Source organism: Bufo gargarizans, chromosome 9, assembly GCF_014858855.1.
Source record: "Bufo gargarizans isolate SCDJY-AF-19 chromosome 9, ASM1485885v1, whole genome shotgun sequence".
In the NCBI taxonomy this organism is placed as follows: domain Eukaryota; kingdom Metazoa; phylum Chordata; class Amphibia; order Anura; family Bufonidae; genus Bufo; species Bufo gargarizans.
In genome coordinates this window covers 34,494,803-34,517,255 of record NC_058088.1, presented here as the reverse complement: position 1 = coordinate 34,517,255, position 22,453 = coordinate 34,494,803, and the positions used below count along the sequence as shown (strand labels likewise).

At 44.3% G+C, this 22,453-nt stretch overlaps 1 protein-coding gene across 1 annotated transcript in view; it reads right to left on the bottom strand.

The window, feature by feature from the left end:
* The window catches only part of LOC122919302 (UAP56-interacting factor-like), a 43,304-nt gene that overhangs the window by 13,625 nt on the left and 7,226 nt on the right, over window positions 1-22,453 (bottom strand). Inside the window, exons 2-7 of the mRNA XM_044268246.1 lie at window positions 10,410-10,544; window positions 10,180-10,328; window positions 4,312-4,409; window positions 3,918-3,999; window positions 169-221; window positions 18-89 (exon numbers count right to left, since the gene is read on the bottom strand). Of these exons, the coding sequence (XP_044124181.1) occupies window positions 18-89; window positions 169-221; window positions 3,918-3,999; window positions 4,312-4,409; window positions 10,180-10,328; window positions 10,410-10,544 (589 nt within the window). The remainder of the gene's footprint in view (window positions 1-17; window positions 90-168; window positions 222-3,917; window positions 4,000-4,311; window positions 4,410-10,179; window positions 10,329-10,409; window positions 10,545-22,453) is intronic.

Sequence of the window (22,453 nt, the reverse complement as noted above, 5' to 3'; positions counted from 1 at the left end):
GGAAAATGTCTACTCACTGAGGATCAAAAGTTGCTTTAGGATTAGGGACTGAAACCGTTAAGGTGGATCCAAATCCATCGTTTTGCCACCTGGAGAAGAAGAATGCACTCATTACAAGATCTAAATAACTTTAATGATAATAAGCTAATAATTTTTAATGATAATAACCTTCTTAAATTTGTCTGTCTTTTACCACGATTCATAGTGACTTGTTGCGTCAGCTGGGAGAAATAAAAAACATAAGATGTATTAATTTTATTTTCTGAGTAGAAGTTTCATACAAAAATAACATCTGAATCAAAATGTCATGGCAAAACCTGAAATGGAGAATCACTTCACTAAAACCCACATCTGCAGCAAGTAAATTCATGACATGAATAATAATGATAATCTTTCCCTCTCCTCTCCCCTGTCCATACGTTCTTCTTTTTCTTGTCCTTCCACCCAATCATCTATTATCAATTTTCCATTGCCCCTTTCGTTACTCACAAGGACGGTTAACCTCACCATACAGGGAGTGCAGAATTATTAGGCAAGTTGTATTTTTGAGGATTCATTTTATTATTGAACAACAACCATGTTCTCAATGAACCCAAAAAACTCATTAATATCAAAGCTGAATATTTTTGGAAGTAGTTTTTAGTTTGTTTTTAGTTTTAGCTATTTTAGGGGGATATCTGTGTGTGCAGGTGACTATTACTGTGCATAATTATTAGGCAACTTAACAAAAAACAAATATATACCCATTTCAATTATTTATTTTTACCAGTGAAACCAATATAGCATCTCAACATTCACAAATATACATTTCTGACATTCAAAAACAAAACAAAAACAAATCAGTGACCAATATAGCCACCTTTCTTTGCAAGGACACTCAAAAGCCTGCCATCCATGGATTCTGTCAGTGTTTTGATCTGTTCACCATCAACATTGTGTGCAGCAGCAACCACAGCCTCCCAGACACTGTTCAGAGAGGTGTACTGTTTTCCCTCCTTGTAAATCTCACATTTGATGATGGACCACAGGTTCTCAATGGGGTTCAGATCAGGTGAACAAGGAGGCCATGTCATTAGATTTTCTTCTTTTATACCCTTTCTTGCCAGCCACGCTGTGGAGTACTTGGACGCGTGTGATGGAGCATTGTCCTGCATGAAAATCATGTTTTTCTTGAAGGATGCAGACTTCTTCCTGTACCACTGCTTGAAGAAGGTGTCTTCCAGAAACTGGCAGTAGGACTGAGAGTTGAGCTTGACTCCATCCTCAACCCGAAAAGGCCCCACAAGCTCATCTTTGATGATACCAGCCCAAACCAGTACTCCACCTCCACCTTGCTGGCGTCTGAGTCGGACTGGAGCGCTCGTCCCTTTACCAATCCAGCCACGGGCCCATCCATCTGGCCCATCAAGACTCACTCTCATTTCATCAGTCCATAAAACCTTAGAAAAATCAGTCTTGAGATATTTCTTGGCCCAGTCTTGACGTTTCAGCTTGTGTGTCTTGTTCAGTGGTGGTCGTCTTTCAGCCTTTCTTACCTTGGCCATGTCTCTGAGTATTGCACACCTTGTGCTTTTGGGCACTCCAGTGATGTTGCAGCTCTGAAATATGGCCAAACTGGTGGCAAGTGGCATCTTGGCAGCTGCACGCTTGACTTTTCTCAGTTCATGGGCAGTTATTTTGCGCCTTGGTTTTTCCACACGCTTCTTGCGACCCTGTTGACTATTTTGAATGAAACGCTTGATTGTTCGATGATCACGCTTCAGAAGCTTTGCAATTTTAAGAGTGCTGCATCCCTCTGCAAGATATCTCACTATTTTTGACTTTTAAGTCCTTCTTTTGACCCATTTTGCCAAAGGAAAGGAAGTTGCCTAATAATTATGCACATCTGATATAGGGTGTTGATGTCATTAGACCACACCCCTTCTCATTACAGAGATGCACATCACCTAATATGCTTAATTGGTAGTAGGCTTTCGAGCCTATACAGCTTGGAGTAAGACAACATGCATAAAGTGGATGATGTGGTCAAAATACTCATTTGCCTAATAATTCTGCACTCCCTGTAGATGCTGCTATGTCTGCTATCCTGGTATTTACACCCATGACCAGGGGCGGACTGAGAAGCCTCAGGGCCCCCTGGCAAAATAAATAAATCAAGGGCCCCCTTACAGGCCCCGCCCATGTTCTGCTGCAAGCCCAACCCACGTGTACAGGACCAGGCCCCTCCTGAGTCCTATCCTATACAGGTAAGTATTACGATTCGCAACTAGGGTGGCCACTTGCTTCACCCCAAAAAGGAGGACATCCTAGGCCACACCCTCAACCTGAGAAAGCACGCCCCTCTCCCAGTAAGTGCCCGGCAAAAGAAAAAAAAATACGTCACTATAGCGCTTTTACTTTACTGGACTCTGCGGGATGGAAAAGCACTGTATTATTAACCCAGTTCAGCAGTCCTGAGTCCCCCATTCACAGTAGTTATTAACCCCTTTCACTAGTCCCCTCTTCAGTGAAGAGGGGACTGCTGAAGGGGCTAATAAATACTGTGAACAGGGGACATTTGAAAGGGGTTAATAATTACTGTGAAGGGCCTTCAATAGTTATTAACCCCTTTCAGCAGTCCCCCATTCACAGTATTTATTAACCACTTCAGCAGTCCCCCAATTACAGTATTTATTAACCCCTTCACTGAAGATGGGACTAGTGAAAAGGGTTAAAAATACTGTGAATGGGGGACTGCTGAAACGGGTTAATAACTACTGTGAAGGGCCTTCAGTAGTTATTAACCCCTTTCATAAGTCCTTCATTCACACTGGTATTTATCAGACTTTTTTATAACTTATTTTTCTCCCCTTTTCACCCCAGCCCTGCCACAGCCCACAGCAACAGCAGCGCCGCCAGCCCAGCACAGTCTTTCAATTTCTTTCAGACCAGACACGGCTGAGACGTAAAGCTGCCTAGGCTACCACTTAACCCAAAACCACTACCTCAGCGCAGCTGTGCTCACGCTCCTTTAGAGTTCCCTTCCTTCTCCCGCAAATCCTGCAGCACCAATGAGTGCGCGAACAGCGCCGCGGTGTGTGTGACGTCAGTGCGGTGTGGAAGGAACACAGTGACGACTGACGTTATGTGCACTGCTGCGGCGAGCCCCAATCCCGGCCGGGCCCTCGGACCACGTCCGACCGCTCAGTCCGCCCCTGCCCATAACTATAACAAGAACTTAATGGCACTATTCAGAACTTTTGAGACTCAAATTCTTTCCATACTTTTTCATTCTCTATCTCAGTCAATGGTACACTGCTTAAGTCCATTGGTCCAATAAAAAATTGGTTGGGAGGGGGCAAAATCTTAGAGATTGGGAATTGATATATTGTTACCTTATTCTTTGTTCTTAATAACCTTAAAGGGGTTGTTTTGACATTAAATGTTATTTTCATATAATTCAGGATGGATGGAATTACTTTTGTTATTTACCTTCTGTTCCAAAATGCTTTAGTTGTGAGATATTCCCTATAATCCATTATAATGGCACCCCCTGGTGTTCAGTCTGTATGGTAATGTGTACGTCCTCCTACTGAGCTGGCTCCCTGCTGGTCAGCTTCATAGGTTACAGGCCACTTTAGGCCTGAAACCTAGGAGGCAGTAGAATGCAGGAGGGCACGATAACATCACCACGACCTCCTACACTGGGTCTCAGGTGGAGTGATGACATGGTCACAAATTGCTGAGACCCAGCAAAGGAGTTTGCAGTGATGTCATCGCAACCGCCTGTGCGGGGACACGGGAACTCAGGACAAAGTCCAGAAGAGGCCTGTGGCCTACATCGTGGACGGCAGCGTGGAGTGGGCCACAGGTGATTATTTTCTGGCTATAAATCATAGTCTAGTCTTCACTATTAGAGTATCAATATGCTGCCTTACCCTTGAATTTCGGCTGACTAGATTGGTTCTTTGCTGTCTTTGCCCATCTTGCATTTGTGGTCTTCTATTCTGTGTGTTAATTCTGTTGCAATACAAAATATGATAATTAAAGGGGTTATCTGTGATTAGATAAAAGGGACTGCTTTTTTTTTCTCTTCCAGAAACAGCGCCACTGTTGTCCATGGGCTGTATCTGGTATTACAGCTTAGCTCCATTCACTTGAATGATGATGAGCTGCAATACCAGGTACAAATCAAGTATATGAGTAGAATTGATTCTGAAAAAACAGTAGACCCTTATATATAATCTCAAACAAGTGCGTTTCCACAGTATAATAATGGTTACACATGCAATTACAAGATTTCAAAATGACTCTCTAATCCTCTTCTCTTACCTCCTTGATAACGACTGCACAGGGATATTTGTTGCTCTATACTTCTTTGTGTTTCTTTGGACCTTTTGAGTTCGTGTTTTTACCATCTTCTGAGAACTCTGTAGAAAGACTGAGTGTTAAAGATGGAATCACAGTTAAAGGGGTTGTCCGGGCTACAGATTTTGAGGCCCTATCCTCAAAATAGGTCATCAATATCAGATCAGTAGGGGTCCAACACATGGCATCCCACCAAATAGCTGTTCTGGGCAGCCGCCAACCCCAGAAGCTATATATAGATACAGTGGATATAAAAAGTCTACATACCCCTGTTAAAATGTCAGGTTTCTGTGCTGTAAAAAAAAATGAGACAAAGATAAATCATTTCAGAACTTTTTCCATCTTTAATGAGACCTATAAACTGTACCACTCAATTGAAAAAAATCAAACTGAAATCTTTTAGGTGGAGGGAAGAAAACAAAAAAAAGCTAAAATAATGTGGTTGCATAAGTGTGGGGATGTAGCTGTGTTCAGAATTAAGCAATCACATTCAAAATCATGTTAACTAGGAGTCAGCATACACCTGCCATCATTTAAAATGCCTCAAATTAACCCTAAATAAAGTTCAGCTGCTCTAGTTGGTCTTTCCTGAAATTTTCTTAGTCGCATCCCACAGCAAAAGCCATGGTCTACAGAGAGCGTCCAAAGCATCAGAGGGATCTCATTGTTAAAAGGTATCAGTCAGGAGAAGGGTTCAAAATAATTTCCAGGCATGGGCGTAGGGATCACCATAGCAGCCATAGCAATGGCTATGGGGCCCTACACCACTGGGGGCCCAGGCTGCCTGCTGAGGATTATTATAATTTTTTTTAATTCATGTGGTATAGCTACAGGGGTCGCAGGCCCCTCCAGGACAGACAGAGAAGGCGCTATCTGCAGGGCCTGCAGGCTGTGGGCAGTGCGATAGGGGGAGGCTGGAGGCAGAGAGGCGTACCTGCAGTGAGGAGAGGGAGTGGTCCCGCTCCCAGTCTGGGCAGCAGTCCTACTGGCCGGAAGTGGAACAGGTGGAGCGTACAGCGAAGCAGCGTGCTGCTGAGCCGGGCAGCACTGCTGGAGTGTGGGCGCGCAGACGTTCAAGTGGCTGTGAGGTGAGGGCTGGCTGACTCTGGGACTGGTTAAATTTACTCTGGAGTCCTGGACCATTATATCTAGGGAGGAGGGGGGAGCAGGACCCTGGAGGTCTGGACCAGTACATTTAAGGAGAAGGGGGGAGCAGGACCTGGAGGTATGGTCTGGACCATTATATAGGGGGGAACACAACACTGGACCATTATATCTTGGGAGGAGACCCTGGAGGTCTGGACCATTATATTTAGGGGGAAGCAGGACCCTGGAGGTCTAGACCAATTTATTGAGGGGGGAGCCGCAGGATCTCCAAGGTCTAAACCATTAAATTGTGGGGGGGAGCAGGACACTTGATTTCTGGACCATTATATCTGGGGACTGGCGGTGGGAGATTTAGGATGGGTGTGGGGGTGGGAGGTCTTGGAGGAGTGTGGGGATGCTGGGGTGGGACGTACTGGAGGGGTGTTTGGGTGGGAGCTCTGGAAGGGGTGGGAGGTCTGAGAGGTATGTGGGGGTGGGAGATCCGGGAGGGGGGCCCATACATTTTTTTGCTATGGGGCCCAGTCATTTCTAGCTACGCCCCTGTTTCCAGGGCATTAGATCTACCATGTAACACAGTGAAGACAGTCATCATCAAGTGGAGAAAATATGGCACAACAATGACATTACCAAGAACTGGACGTCCCTCCAAAACTGATGAAAAAAGAAGAAGAAAACTGGTCTGGGAGGCTACCAAGAGGCCTACAGCAACATTAAAGGAGCTGCAGGAATAGTTGGCAAGTACTGGCTGTGTGGTACATGTGACAATAATCTCACAAATTCTTCATATGTCTGGGCTATGAGGTAGAGTGGCAAGACAAAAGCCTTTTGCTACGAAGAAAAACATCCAAGCCAGGCTACATTTTGCAAAAACATATCTGAAGTCTCCCAAAAACATGTGGGAAAAGGTGTTATGGTCTGAGGAAACCAGGTTGAACTTTTTGGCCATAATTCCAAAAGATATGTTTGGCGCAAAAACAACACTGCACATCACCAAAAGAACACCATCCCCAGAGTGAAGCATGGTGGTGGCAGCATCATGCCAAGGGGCTGTTTTTCTTCAGCTGGAACTGGGGCCTTAGTTAAGCTAGAGGGAATTATGAACAGTTCCAAATACCAGTCAATATTGGCACAAAACCTTCAGGCTTCTGCTAGAAAGCTGAACATGAAGAGGAACTTCATCTTTCAGCATGACAACGACCCAAAGCATACATCCAAATCAACAAAGGAATGGCTTCACCAGAAGAAGATTAAAGTTTTGGAATGGCCCAGCCAGAGCCCAGACCTGAATCCGATTGAAAATCTGTGGTGTGATCTGAAGAGGGCTGTGCACAGGAGATGCCCTCGCAATCTGACAGATTTGGCGTGTTTTTGCAAAGAAGAGTGGGCAAATCTTGCCAAGTCAAAATGTGCCATGCTGATAGACTCATACCCAAAAAGACAGAGTGCTGTAATAAAATCAAAAGGTGCTTTAACAAAGTATTAGTTTGAGGGTGTGCACACTTATGCAACTATATTATTTTATTTTTATATTTTTTCTTCCCTCTACCTAAAAGATTTCAGTTTGTTTTTCAATTGAGTGGTACAGTTTATAGGTCACATTAAGGCCTCATGCACACGACCGTTGTTGTGGTCCGCATCCGAGCCGCATTTTTTGCGGCTTGGGTGCGGACCCCTTCACTTCAATGGGGCCGCAAAAGATGCGAACAGCACTCCGTGTGCTGTCCGCATCCGTTGTTCCGTTCCGTGGCCCTGCAAAAAAAATATAACATGTCCTATTCTTGTCCGTTTGGCGGACAAGAATAGGCATTTCTACAATGGGCCGCCTGTTCCGCAAATTGCGGAAGGCACGCGGGCGGCTTCCATTTTTTGCGGATCTGCGGTTTGCGGACCGCAAAAAACTGAACGGTCGTATGCATGAGGCCTAAAGGTGGAAAAAGTTCTGAAATGATTTATCTTTGTCTCATTTTTTTTACATCACAGAAACCTGACATTTTAACATGGGTGTGCAGACTTTTTATATCCACTGTATATGTGTGTATATATATATATATATATATATATATATACACTCACCTAAAGAATTATTAGGAACACCATACTAATACGGTGTTGGACACCCTTTTGCCTTCAGAACTGCCTTAATTCTACGTGGCATTGATTCAACAAGGTGCTGATAGCATTCTTTAGAAATGTTGGCCCATATTGATAGGATAGCGTCTTGCAGTTGATGGAGATTTGAGGGATGCACATCCAGGGCACGAAGCTCCCGTTCCACCACATCCCAAAGATGCTCTATTGGGTTGAGATCTGGTGACTGTGGGGGCCATTTTAGTACAGTGAACTCATTGTCATGTTCAAGAAACCAATTTGAAATGATTCGAGCTTTGTGACATAGTGCATTATCCTGCTGGAAGTAGCCATCAGAGGATGGACATGGTGGTCATGAAGGGATGGACATGGTCAGAAACAATGCTCAGGTAGCCCGTGGCATTTAAACGATGGCCAATTGGCACTAAGGGGCCTAAAGTGTGGCCAGAAAACATCCCCCACACCATTACACCACCACCACCAGCCTGCACAGTGGTAACAAGGCATGATGGATACATGTTCTCATTCTGTTTACGCCAAATTCGGACTCTACCATTTGAATGTCTCAACAGAAATCGAGACTCATCAGACCAGGCAACATTTTCCCAGTCTTCAACAGTCCAATTTTGGTGAGCTCGTGCAAATTGTAGCCTCTTTTTCCTATTTGTAGTGGAGATGAGTGGTACCCGGTGGGGTCTTCTGCTGTTGTAGCCCACCTTTCTTTCCCATTCTGACATTCAGTTTGGAGTTCAGGAGATTGTCTTGACCAGGACCACAACCCTACATGCATTGAAGCAACTGCCATGTGATTGGTTGACTAGATAATTGCATTAATGAGAAATAGAACAGGTGTTCCTAATAATTCTTTAGGTGAGTGTATATATATATATATATATATATATATATATGCCCCGATTCATCAAGACCAGCATATGTGGCATCAGTCTTGACAGGGCCTGCACTGCTGGAGGAGGTATGTAATTTATGTATAATAAATATACGCCTTCTCTGGCAATCCGTGCGCCATAATGAAATCTACAGCAGCTCAGTTTTTGCCTTAAATAAGGATGAATGTGCCGATGGCTCCACCCACATTATGCCCTGCCACACCCCTTTTTTCGTAAACTTGGCGAGGGTGCCGTAAAATGGCAGTTGCTACTTAAAAAGTCAAAATGTCATTGAATAAGTCATAAAAACAGGATTTTGCAACTTTTTTAAGCCAAAAAGACACATAGGGTGAATGGTGTATTTTCCCTTTAGTGTATGGAGCAGAAGCAGACAGCTCCATACACTGTGTAGTGGCCATGCTGGGGTACTGCAGCTCAGTACAAGTTACCAAGTGCTGAACCACAGTATATGTTAAAAACTACACAGCATATGGACCTGTCTGCTTCTTCTCCATACACTGTATAGCTTCCTGAAACAATATGTGTAGCCAAGACAACCAATTTAATTCCAGTGTAAAGATGGAGAAGTTTAAAGTTTATTTCCAATTGCCTTACAACTGCAACTTGTCTTAGGAGCTGCGGCCGTGAGCCACCGCTGTCCTGGTAAACTTACCCAGGAGATCAGACCCTCCTTCTGTAGCTCTCCTGGCCAGGCTTGGGCCCGGTCTGCCTCCTCAGCTTGCCTCGCTCCCCTGCACCCATAGGGTGCACACGTGTACTCCTGCCTGCTTTTAAAAAGCGCCTGCACGTCCCAGTCAAAGGTTTGCAATCCTGGGGAACTTCAGGCACCTTCCCCAGTCGGTTTTTTAGCTTGCTCCTTGCAAAGGTGTATTGTTCCCGGCTGTGTACCAACATCTTCCCATTTAGACCTCTTTCACACGACCGTATGGCTTTCTTAGTGTTTTGCGGTCCGTTTTTTCACGGATCCGTTGTTCCGTTTTTTGTTTCCGTTGTGTTTCCGTTTATGTTTCTTTTTTCCGCTCCGTTTTTCCATATGGCATACACAGTATACAGTAACTACATAGAAAAAACGGGGCTGGGCATAACATTTTCAATAGATGGTTCCACAAAAATGGAACGGATACGGAAGACATATGGATGCATTTCTGTATGTGTTCCGTTTTTTCTTGCGGACCCATTGACTTGAATGGAGCCACGGAACATGATTTGCGGGCAATAAAAGGACATGTTCTATCTTTCAACGGAACGGAAAAACGGAAACAGAATGCATACGGTGTACTTTCAATTTTTTGGGCGGAACCATTGAAATTAATGGTTCTGTATGTGGACCGTATACGGAACCCAAAAAACAGCCCGTAAATGGGGGGAAAAAACGGTTGTGTGAAAGAGGCCCTACTCACATTACTCACTGCAGTGAAGTCCAGATCCCTGCATAAGTGTTAAAGGGCGAAAACCAGAGGACTTCCAGGATAACACCCTTAGGTTTGGTCCAAAGACAAACTGGTTAGTTGGCGGAGTGGTTCCATAGCCACTGCCGTAACACAAATCCTAGCATGTACCGACAGCCTGCAGGATCCACTAGAGGGATATATCCACAGCAAGAGGAATATGGCAGCCGGGACCCAGCACTGACTTGCAGGCAATGAGTAAGGCTTGATAAGGACATTTTGCTAACATTTTAACACTTTTGAATTAAAGGTCCAGCAATTTTTCTGGCATGAATAGTTACCTTTGTATTCAAACTTGGCCTATTGAGGGGGCTCACAAAATTCAGTGAAGCAGCCGCTCTTTGTCTTGTTATTGGACCAAGGGCATTGTTCCTGATCGTCACGCCAGAATACCTTTGCTGTCTGAAACTTGGTTTAAATCTTCCGGACCCTAAGAAACAATAAACATTTTTAAAAAGTTGCCATAAAATGCATCACTATAAAACTGAAAGCCATTAGTTATTATAATAACCTTGTTGATTTCTTGGAGCGTTCCTAAAATATCTCTTATTCTGGAAATTGCCTCTTTTAATTCTGCCATTCTGCCCAGTCTGATTCAAGGGGGACTGAGCTTCTGACTCTTCATTTTGAAGTTTTATGATGTCATCTGAAAAGGAAAACTAGTTTAAAGGTTGAAGTAGACATTAGAGAGAGTCTGTCGCTCTCAATTCACTTCTAAAATACGCATATGGCCTTGTAAGGGATGAGGAACATACCTTTCCTTTGTAAATCCATGTTCTATAGGCCACCAATGTCAGATAGGAGCGGGTCCCACCTCTGGTACCCTCTCCTATTTCTAGAACAGGCCCCCTGAAGTGAAGGAAGCATGGTCACAACAGAGTCCATTCACTGGCCACACCGCAGTCCATTCACCGCAATAGGACTGCCAGAAATAGGGGGAACGAAGGGTGGCCGCACTTGCACGCCTGCTGTTCCTGGGGTCCGTTCTAGAGATAGGAGCCATTGATAAAATATCCTAGTGATATGCCGTCAATATCTGAGATGGAAATACCCATTCAATTTGCATCAAAATAAACATAGAAATTTTTCAGAATTTCAGGCGTGACTTTTGGGCTCTGATTAGGTGCACATCCCCTACAAGACCGTATATTTACTTCCGAAATGTTTTATGAGCGTCTCTTCAAGATTTCTGAGTGTTGTTCATTATATATATATATATATATAGGAATGTCTTTTTTTATGAATATATAACATGCATTCAATAAGGGTACATGCACACGTTCAGGATTCATGTGCGGAGAATCCGCACTGAAATCCGCAGGTGTTTGCAGGCAAATCTGTGCGGTCAATCCGCATTAATTGGTGCGGATTTGCGTGCGGATTTGGTGCAGATTTTCCGCATGCGGATTTCACTAAGTGAATGAAGAAAATCCGGTCAGGAAAAAAAAAATTAATTAACATGTCGCGGATTTTAAAATCCGCACCGCAGGACAAAATCCGCACAGAAAAAATCTGCATTGTGTGCATTGAGAATTTCAAATTCTCATAGAATACAATGTACATGACCTACGGTGCGGATTTTCCGCAGACAAATCCGCACGCTGGGCTGCTAGATCACCACTAGCACATCCGCAATATGCAGTCCCCATAGCTCTCTGTGCTTTTATATGTAAATGAACCTTAGATGAGTCCTGTCTCCTCCATGCTTCAGAGAGGAGCCCAGCCACGTTCACTGTTGCCCAGCACCGCACCGCATCCTCTGAATCTCCTCCTTGCTCCCTGACGTCACAAAGCTAGAGCGCCGTAATCTTGCGATGCGCGAGCTAGCTCATGCGCAGTTCATTCCCTGAGGCTGATGTCAGCACAGGGAAGGAACACTGCGCATGCGCTAGCTCTCGCATCGCGAGATTACAGCGCTCTACCTTTGTGACATTAGGGAGCGAGGAGGAGATTCGGAGGATGCGGGGCGGTGCTGGGCTCCTTTGCAGTGGGTGTGGCTGGGCTCAGAGTCAGAGAACGCTGGACTCATCTCTCAAGCATGGAGGAGACAGGACTCATGCAAGGTTCATTTACATATATATAAAATCGTTTTTTTAACACAATAAAAGCACACAGAGCTATGGGGACTGGGTATTGAAGATGTGCTAGCGGCGATCTAGCAGCCCATGTCCTCAGCTCTATACCCAAAATCCAGGTGACAGGTTCCCTTTAAGGCCTCTTTCACACGGGCGTCATGTTTTTTCCCCGAATAAGATGCGGGTGCGTTGCGGGAAACTTTTTCAGCGCGAGTGCAAAACATTGTAATGCGTTTTGCACGCGCGTGAGAAAAATCAGCATGTTTGGTACCCAAACCTGAACTTCTTCACAGAAGTTCAGGTTTGGGTTAGGTGTTCTGTAGACTGCATTATTTTCCCTTATAACATGGCTATAAGGGAAGATAATAGCATTCTGAATACAGAATGCATAGTACAATAGGGCTTGAGGGGTTAAAAAAAAATTCTAAAGTAATTTAACTCACCTTAATCCACTTGTTCGCGCAGCCCGGCTTCTCTTCTGTCTTCTTTGCTGTTCACAGGAATAGGACCTGTGATGACATCACTGCGCTCATCACAAGGTCCATCACATGACCCAGATTTTTCCCTTTGAAACGGGGGCGTTGCCGTTACACCTAGAAGCTTTGCTCTCTCTGCAACTGCTGCACCCTCTGCATTTTGATTGACAGGGTCAGGTGTGATCACTCACATTTACACTGCCTGGTCCTGTCAATGAAAGTAGAGAGGGCTTAGCAATTGCAGAGCAGAACCTCTAGGTGTAACGGAAACGCCCCCGTTGCTCCTAGAGGCTCATTTGCATATATTAAAACATAATTCTTCTCAGTAATGCGGACACATATGAACATGGGACCAACACAGATGCCTTCAGCTGCCAAGCGCACATGTAACAGGTCAGCCAGTGTCATAGGTACAAAACTGCTGACAAATGCCCTTTAACGTCTATAAACATCAGTGGAGGCTTCACTTCTATTTAGAGAGGGGATCAGTTACAGTTTAGGAGCCCCTTACATTTTTTCTGCTAAGGGGCCTCAATGAATCAATCCTGGTTATTCAGTCACTACATCACTAACCTTATGTAAAAAATGAAAATCAGACATCATATGGGACAATCTCTTTCTAGCAACATCCACCCTGTACTTCACATGGATCCAGAGCTCTCCCCATTCATTGCACCCACTGCTCTGCATGACCCTCTTCAGGGTGACAACCCAGGGAGTGCATCCTTTCTGCTAAAGCCCCCTCCCTATAATAGCTCAGGGGTTTGTGTCCTTTCCGCTGCGGTTCTCTCCCTGTAACTGTTAGAACTTGTAACAGCCGATATGAATGGTGGCAGTTGAAGGATGGAACTGAGCATGTGTGACCATCTCAATAGGGCTCATTCACGCGAACGTGTGATGCCCGTTGCCCTATTGCGGACCGCATTTGCGGATCCACAATACACGGGCACCGTTCCGTTGCCATTCCGCATCACAAATGTGGACCCATTCATTTCAACGGGTCTGCAAATCTGGAGATACGGAATGGAAGAACGGAATGGAACACTACGGAGTGCATTCTGGGGTTCCGTTCCGTACCGCAAAAAGATAGAACTTGCTCTATCTTTTTGCGGTACGGAAGGATCGCGGACCCATTCAAGTGAATGGGTCTGCGATCCCCATGCGCCTGCCCCACGGACGGTGCCCGTGCATTGCGGACCTCAATTTGCGTGTGAACGAGCCCTTACTCTGCAGAATAAACACAAGAGCTGTCATTATAATGAAGTAAAGAAAATATCTCAGAAGAATGGAAGAAAAGAAATTATGAAAGTAACTAGTTTTTCGTACTGAATTATTTAAAAGAATGTTTAATGGTGGCAAAACCCCTTTACTGATATGTATATGCAGCCAATGCGGGTAAATTACTAAACTAAAAAAGACCAGAATTCAGGCTTTACTTATGACAAAAAATGATGATTCTGCCTAGCGCTAGATGAATTACGTATATGTTATAGGTACTTTTTGCTCTTAACTAGAAAGTATTGAAATGTGTCTTTGGAAAGTGCGGTGGTGAAGAACACAAGGCACCAAATTGTGCCAAAATAACGGCACAAAATATTGCTCTAAAGTGTGTTAACTGATTGGAGGCATAATGAAGAGAAAAGTGTCTAACATGTCTATCAAGATGGACAATAAATTTGGGATGACTTCTGCCTGTCTGCTCTAAACTTAAAGGGGTTGTCCGTTTTCTGGCTACTATTGACAAATGTGTTTATAAGATGATTATATGGTACTTACTAATATAGTCTTTGTTAAAATGATGTGCCTTTTTCTATAGTTTATAAGATGTGCTCCCTTGTTTGCCAAGATATTTGTGCCGGGAGGTCCTGTCCGTAAAATGGCTGCTGATGGAGGGTCATGTCATGGTCTCCTCTATTCAAACACATTGCACCTGCACTAAACTCCAGGTGCATTTTATTTGAATGGAGGAAACATCATGTTTAGGAAATTTGCCTGGTCACATGACCCTCCATCAGCAGCCATTTTATGGACAGGATCTTTGTGTAGACGGCACAAAAAACTTGTCCAACAAGGGAGAATACCTTATGAAATATAGAAAATGGTGCAGAATAGAAGCAAATACTAAATTAGTAACAGTCATATAATCATCTTACAAACACATTGATCAAGAGTAACCGGAAAATGGCCAACACCTTTAAAGGTGTTTTCCCATCTCGCTAGGATATGCCCCCACCTCTGGGACCCGCACCTACAATGACAACGGAGCAGAGAAATGAACGGAGGGCGCACTGTGCATGCGCAGCCGTCCTCCTTTCATTTCTATGGGGCCGCCGAAAATAGCTCAGGGGCCGCGCGTGTACGGTACACTCCCATTCACTTCTATGGGAGCAGTGGGGAACAGCGCTGTCATCACCAGATCTTTGAGAAGTTCTGTTAGACGTTCTTCAGTACCTTCTGCATGATCTTCTTTTGTTTTGCTTTCGTTTTGACATCTCTCCTCCCCTCCCAGCTGTCATCTATTAGCAGTGATTGCCTCCCTATATATCTCCTCCCCATACTGCCTCACCTTGCGGTTTATACAACTTCCTGGAGTGTGCTGATGCTAGAAGCTGTTACTGCTGCATCCACAAGATAAGTCTGTTTCTTTATTTCTGTTTTCCTGTGGGCTTGATCCTAGGTGACCCTGACTCCCTCCGTATTAAGTGTAGGGAGCCGGTGGTCGTGTCCCCTCACTATTATAGGGTGTTCAGGTGTCATACAGTCGAGGAACGAAGGTATGCAATTTTCTACCATTGAGATTTTTGCATAGGCTGAGCAGTAAGGGAGAGAGCTAGGGCTCTTACAGGGCTTACCCTCTTGTTCCTTAGTTTTGGATCAAGTCAGTCGGATCTTCATTTGTGTCTTCTAGTTTTCTGTAACACCATCCGTGACAAGCGCTTAGTGGTGGGCACACTCCGGGAAATCCGGGGTCCTCCAGTCACAGCTCTCCCCGCTCTGTTCTCCTTGTAGATGCGGGTCCCAGAGGTGGGACCTGCACCTATCAGACAATGGGGGCATATCCTAGCGATATGCCCCCATTGTCTGTGATGGGAATACCCATTGAAGACCGCAATAACAAATCCCCCCCCCCCCCCATGTGAGTAGAATAAAACTGTATAAAACTACAAAACAGGCCATAAACCAGATATAAGTACAATAACAATAGTAAAAGTCTACTTAGTAGTTTTGTAAAGTAACATCTTGTTAGTTTCATTCCCATTTCTTAGAATACTGTGTGCACTTCAGCTGATGAAGAACGCACATCACTGCTAGAAGACGCCATCTATTCAAACCCCACAGACAGGACTCCCTTCTGATATTCTATGATCTGCGCTGTCATTCTTAATAATACGGTAGGAGGGGTAGTTCTTTGAAGCCACTGAATGCATAATAGATACATGCCCTTATTATTTCCTCCATCATGAAGACAGAAGAGCAATTAACTGTGAGAGATGACAGGATTCTACTTAAAATGTCCAGCAAGTGAAAGTCGATGCAGATTTCCCTTTCAGCAACTGTCCCTGTCAGACAATCCGGGTGTCACAGTGAGCGGGGGACACAGCTGCTGCGTCTTACCACTTTCTGAGCTGTGTCATCTTTATGATCCAGGCCCGAATTACATTTAACCCTCTATATCACTAGAGAGACCAATAGACTCCACAATGTACCGCTCTCTTGTCAGATGATGGGTTTATCGTGGACCATGCTGCAGTGATGATCTACTCACACTCATTCCGATAGAGGACAGAGAGGTGGTCACGCCATTATATCCACCATAAAGTAGCCTTGAGTATGGTACAGGGCCTGTGCTACCATTGAATGTTATTTTAGTATAATTCAGCAAGATAAACTAGTTATATTTGTAATTTGCTTTCTGTTACAAAAATACTCGAGTGGTGGGATATTCTCTTTACTTCACTGTAATTGTGTTTAATGTGGATAGCAATGTGCACGTCCACCTACTGAGGTGGACGTACATGCTTAGTTCCATTCTTCTCTGACAGTTACAGGGAGAGAGCTGCAGCAGAAAGACAAACCCACTGAGATATGACAGGGAGAAAGCTGCATCTGAAATGACATACCGTATTTTTCGCCCTATAAGACTCCTTTTTGAGGAGGAAAATAAGAAAAAATATTTTGAACCAAAAGGTGTGCTTTTGGTGGGTTTTGAACTAATGGTGGTCTGTGGAGGACACTATTATGGGGGATCTGTGGATAACACTGTTATTGAGGGGATCTGTGGATGACACTGTTATAGGAGATCTGTGGATGACACTGTTATAGGAGATCTGTGGATGACACTGTTATAGGAGATCTGTGGATGGCACTGTTATGGCGGGGATCTGTGGATGACCATGTTATGGCGGGGATCTGTGGATGACCATGCTATGGGGGGGATCTGTGGATGACCATGCTATGGGGGGATCTGTGGATGACCATGCTATGGGGGGGGGAATCTGTGGATGGCACTGTTATGGTGGGGATCTGTGGATGACCATGCTATGGGGGGGATCTGTGGATGACCATGCTATGGGGGGGGGGGGGGGATCTGTGGATGACACTATATAGCATCTTATGCTATATGTGTCATCCAGAGATCCCCCCCCATAACAGTGTCCCCCAATACACCAGGCCCCGCCGCTCACAGCAGTATACATATCTAAACAGTAATCCTTAACCTTGAGTAACTTTAAAGCAGCGCTATCCTGTTTACTACATTACAATCAAGCGTCCGTAACAGGCAGAGTGGGCGACAGCGTAACGTCACTCACTCACATCACGCGCCAGCTCCGCCTGCTTCATTCGTAAAGTGGGAGGAGCAGGCGCGTGACGTGACGTTACGCTGTCGCCCACTCTGCCTGTTACCGGAGCTTCATTGTAAGGTAGTAAACAGGATAGCGCTGCTTTAAAGTTAAAGTTACTCGAGGTTAAGGATTACTGTTTAGATATGTATACTGCTGTGAGCGGCGGGGCCCGGTGTAAGAGTACAGTGACTGCACCGGGCCCCGTCCCTCCTCGCTGATACATCGCTGCACTGTGCAGCATCGCAGCTGGCGATGTATCAGCGGTAGCGATGTAAAAATGGCAGCATTCGCCCAATAAGACGCACTGACATTTTCCCCTCACTTTTGTGGGGTAAAAAGTGCGGCTTATGGGGTGAAAAATACGGTACTTCCTGAGAAAGGACACGCCCTTCCTCCCAAGCTGCCAGCCTGGAGAGAATCTTGCAGAGCCATTACAGAAATAAGTGAGGAGATCGCTGAATCCACACGAGGTACAGAGCTGGTTGTAGGTTTGTTAGAAAGAGATTAGATTATAGATAGATGATAGATACTGTAAATAGATGATTGATAGATAGATAGATAGATAGATAGATAATAGATAGATAGATACTAGATAGATAGATAGATGATAGATAATAGATAGATAGATAGATAGATAGATAGATAGATAGATAGATAATAGATAGATAGATAGATGATAGATAATAGATAGATAGATACTAGATAGATAGATAGATCGATAGACAGATAGATAGATAATAGATAGATGATAGATAGATAATAAATAGATGATAAATAGATAGTAGATAGATAATAGATAGATGATAGATAGATAGATAGATAGATACTAGATAGATAGATTGATAGATAATAGATAGATATATACTAGATAGATGATAGATAGATAGATAGATAGATAGATAGATAGATAGATAGATAGATAGATAGATAGATAATAGATAGATAATAGATAGATAGATAGATAGATAGATAGATAGATAGATAGATGATAAATAGATAGATTTTCCCTACTACAGAGAATTAACATTGAGTTAAATCTTAAAGATTTCCAGAGGATTTGCACAATGGAGAATAGAATGTAATTGTATTTATTATGTTTAACAGACTAGAAATATCCCTAAAGGTAAAAGCCTTTGCTAAGTGCAGAGCAATGTCCCCCATAACAATAAAAATACCCCCAGTACATTTCCATACATGCAGCCACTGAAGGCCGGCCATTATAATGACTATTTCCGCCTGCGGTGCTTGTGTTACTATTCGCCCAGCCCCGCTGTATATTCTCCAAGCTCCATTTACTCTGCAATTTTAGAAATAGAAATTGTGCCTGAAGGGTGGATACAGTCTGATGGTATGAAGTGACTACATTGTGTCAGAGATGGTGCTGAATGACAGCAGACACAATCCCACGTGCCCAGTGATCACCTATAGAAAGAGTAGAGGAATTGTACATCCTTTGACTCACTCCGCTATACACAGTGTTCTATGGGCTCCAGCTAGTTGTGGACTTGTTGCTATATTGTTGTGGGATTTGCAGACCGCTGTTGGTGTGTGTGACCTGCCATGCGCTGCTATATAGGATGTAATGATTCTATGAGATTTTAGTGCATTGGATTTAATAAAGATTGTTCATTGTACTAATTGTGCGTGGCTCTTTTTGGTGTTTATAGGGTTTATGTACCGCGCTAATGGCAGTTATCTAAGTGTTATGGGATCCTTGGATTATAGAAAAACCATGGACATAGTGTATACACACAGTATAATCTGCAATGACACATTGTAGCCAACTTTTTCATCCTGCACTTTTCTGTTTTCTGAATTCTTCAGAGTTTTTCGATGGGATCATACAAAAGTAAAGCCAGTATGGTGGACCACAATATTCCTAAAGTTCTGTTCTCTGGAGACATAGGCATCATCTGTCATCATGCGGTTCCTCCATGTGGCGTTATATTTCAGCAGTAAACACCTACATAGTCCCGCTTGTGATGAAACAAACCAGGATTTTTTTCCCTTTTGAATCCAGTTTTAAAAAACCCTCTAATGTCTCTCAGAGACACACATAGATCTAGTAATGGGCTATAGCGCCATATTACAGATATGTACAGCACTAGCATACAGCCATGTGTATGAAGCCATAAGGCCTTTCCTTTTGTCATCTCGGCTGCTGTACCCATGAAAAACATCAGATTTGCCTGGTCCCTGCCGCTGTGTTCCAGCTCCCTGCTCTGGTCTACTGATCCCTGTCTGTAAACTACTGGAAGGATGGCGGTCATATGCCAATGGCTGGCCTCGGCAGTGAAGGCGGCTCAATACTGTTGGGTCACATGCCACCTCTGAAGCCAATCATTGGCTGCAGCAGCACACATGACCCTGTTCATTCAGAAAATTACAGATGGAGGCCAGAAGACCAGTGAAGGGAGCCAGAACGGAGCAGTGGGCACCAGGTGAGTACAGGAGGGTAAGGCTAAAGTTTTCAAAAAGCAAAACAAAATAGGTGGTGCAAAGTTAGGCCAGACAGCCAGATTTATCATCCAGCATCGGCCACTATGATAAAGGGGATTTAAAGGGGATGTATACATGGTGGCTTTTCATGCAACGCAGGCCCTGTAGAAGTGAATGGGGCTGCATGAAAATCGCAAGCATCCGCAAGCAAGTGCGGATGCGGTGCGATTTTCACGCACGGTTACTAGGAGACGATCGGGATGGAGACCCGATCATTATTATTTTCCCTTATAACATGGTTATAAGGGAAAATAATAGCATTCTTAATACAGAATGCTTAGTAAAATAGGGATGGAGGGGTTAAAAAAAAATATATATAATTTAACCCACCTTAATCCACTTGTTCGCGCAGCCCGGCTTCTCTTCTGTCTTCTTCTTTGCTGTGCAGGAGGAAAAGGACCTGTGGTGATGGATCATGTGACTGACCATGTGATGAGCACATTGATGTCATCAAAGGTCCTTTACCCAGGTCATGAAGAAAGAAGAAAGAAGAGAAGCCGGGCTGTGCGAACAAGTGGATTAAGGTGGGTTAAATATATATATATTTTTTTAACCTCTCCATCCCTATTTTACTAAGCATTCTGTATTAAGAATGTTATTATTTTTCCTTATAACCATGTTATAAGGGAAAATAATACAATCTAACCCAATCTAACCTACAATCTAATCTTCTGTGAAGAAGTTCGGGTTTGGGTACCAAACATGCCGATTTTTCTCACGCGCGTGCAAAACGCATTAAAATGTTTTGCACTCGTGCTGAAAAATTGTGCATTTTCCCGCGACGCACCCGCATCTTATCCAACTCAAATCCATGACGCCCGTGTAAAAGAGGCCTTATATAATAACACTAAAATAGAGAACTTAAAGGGGTTGTCTCACTTCAGCAAATGGCATTTATCCTGTAGACAATGTATGCAGGGAATATGGCCACAGCTGCAGTACAGATACAAAGTGGCCAGAACAGGAGCTGCTGCGCATGCGTACCTATGTGTGCTCCCACGGTCCGACCACCAGAGAGGCTTGATTGCATGGTGGTCATAACCAAGGAAACGAGCAGTGTATAATGTAATGGAAAAATAAATCAAGCCAGCAAAGGAAGCAATATGGACAATAACAATACATTAGTAAGTGCCTTGTATTAACTTTCTCTACATGATAAATGCCATTTTCTGAAGTGAAACAACCCCTTTAAAAGAAGAGGAGGACGTGTATGCTTTATACAGCTGTCATATAATATGTATATACGGTACATCTGTCATATATGATATATTTGGGGGTCAGCACTTATTTGAAGTTAGGGAGCAGGATGAAGCTGTCTCTGTGTAGGGGGAAGCAAAAGATGACAATAAAGATGTTAGAAATATTTTCCCTGGTCTTCACAGTATAGCAGGGATCAGCAGCCTATGGCTCTCTAGCTGTTCTGAAACTACAACTCCTAGAATCCTCCTTTCACTTCTATGGGAGTTAAAAGAACAGCCAGGAAAGTATGCATGCTGGGAGTTGTAGTTGCACAGCAGCTGTAGTGCCGGAGGTTGCTGATCCCTGCAGCAGTGATGGTCAGTTCGCATTGTGCGCCAACGAACACATGCGGGCTGCCATCTTGACTCACCTGTCCGGCGATGCACAGGTAAGCCCTTACCTGTGCCGGTCTGAAATCAAATGCGGTTACCGGGAGCAGGCAGTTCCGAACAGCCACCGGGGGCCTTCATCGGGCTGTTCTCGGAACTGCCTGCTCCCGGTGACCGCATTTGAGTTCAGACCGGCTCCCGGCACAGGCACAGGTAAGGGCTTACCTGTGCATCGCCAGATGGGTGAGTCAAGATGGCAGCCCGCATGTGTTCGTTGGCGAACACTCCGAACTGACCATCACTGCCCTGCAGTACAGGACAAGGTTGGGGTTGGTGGATCTGCATTATTGCTGTTCTTCTACATAAATGATATTCGCATGTGCGGATCTCCCTCGCTGCTCCTCTCATTGCCATCCATACAGCTGACACATTGTAACCAGCGCAATCTATTTTACACCCAAACACATGTATCTGTAAATAATATATCAAAGTGTGTCTGCTCGCTTTGAAGATGACTTAAATACATGCAAACAGCAACTCAACGTATACAAAACTCCCGGCTCAGGCTTGAAGGGATTCTTCTACCGCTGCCTTTGATCAAAATTAAAACATCGAATCAACAAAACAAAGATATTGCTATTTTGTACTAAACTTGACGCATCAGATCCCTGCTGGCTCTTCACAGAACGACACAAGCCCAATGCTGCATACTGGGTGTCTAGCACTAGAGCGTCCTGGAAAGCTGCCTAATTATACAGCGAGAAGGGGCAGGAAGAGTTAAAGGGGTGGGGCACATTTACCAATCTCACCTGTTTTTGGCCATAAAAGCGGACTAGCTGTATTGCTAAGGCCTCTTTCACACTTGCGTTGTCCGGATCCGGCGTGTACTCCACTTGCCGGAATTACACGCCGGATCCGGAAAAACGCAAGTGTACTGAAAGCATTTGAAGACGGATCCGTCTTCAAAATGCTTTTAGTGTTACTATGGCAGCCAGGACGCTATTAAAGTCCTGGTTGCCATAGTAGTAGTGGGGAGCGGGGGAGCAGTATACTTACCATCTGTGCGGCTCCCGGGGCGCTCCAGAGTGACGTC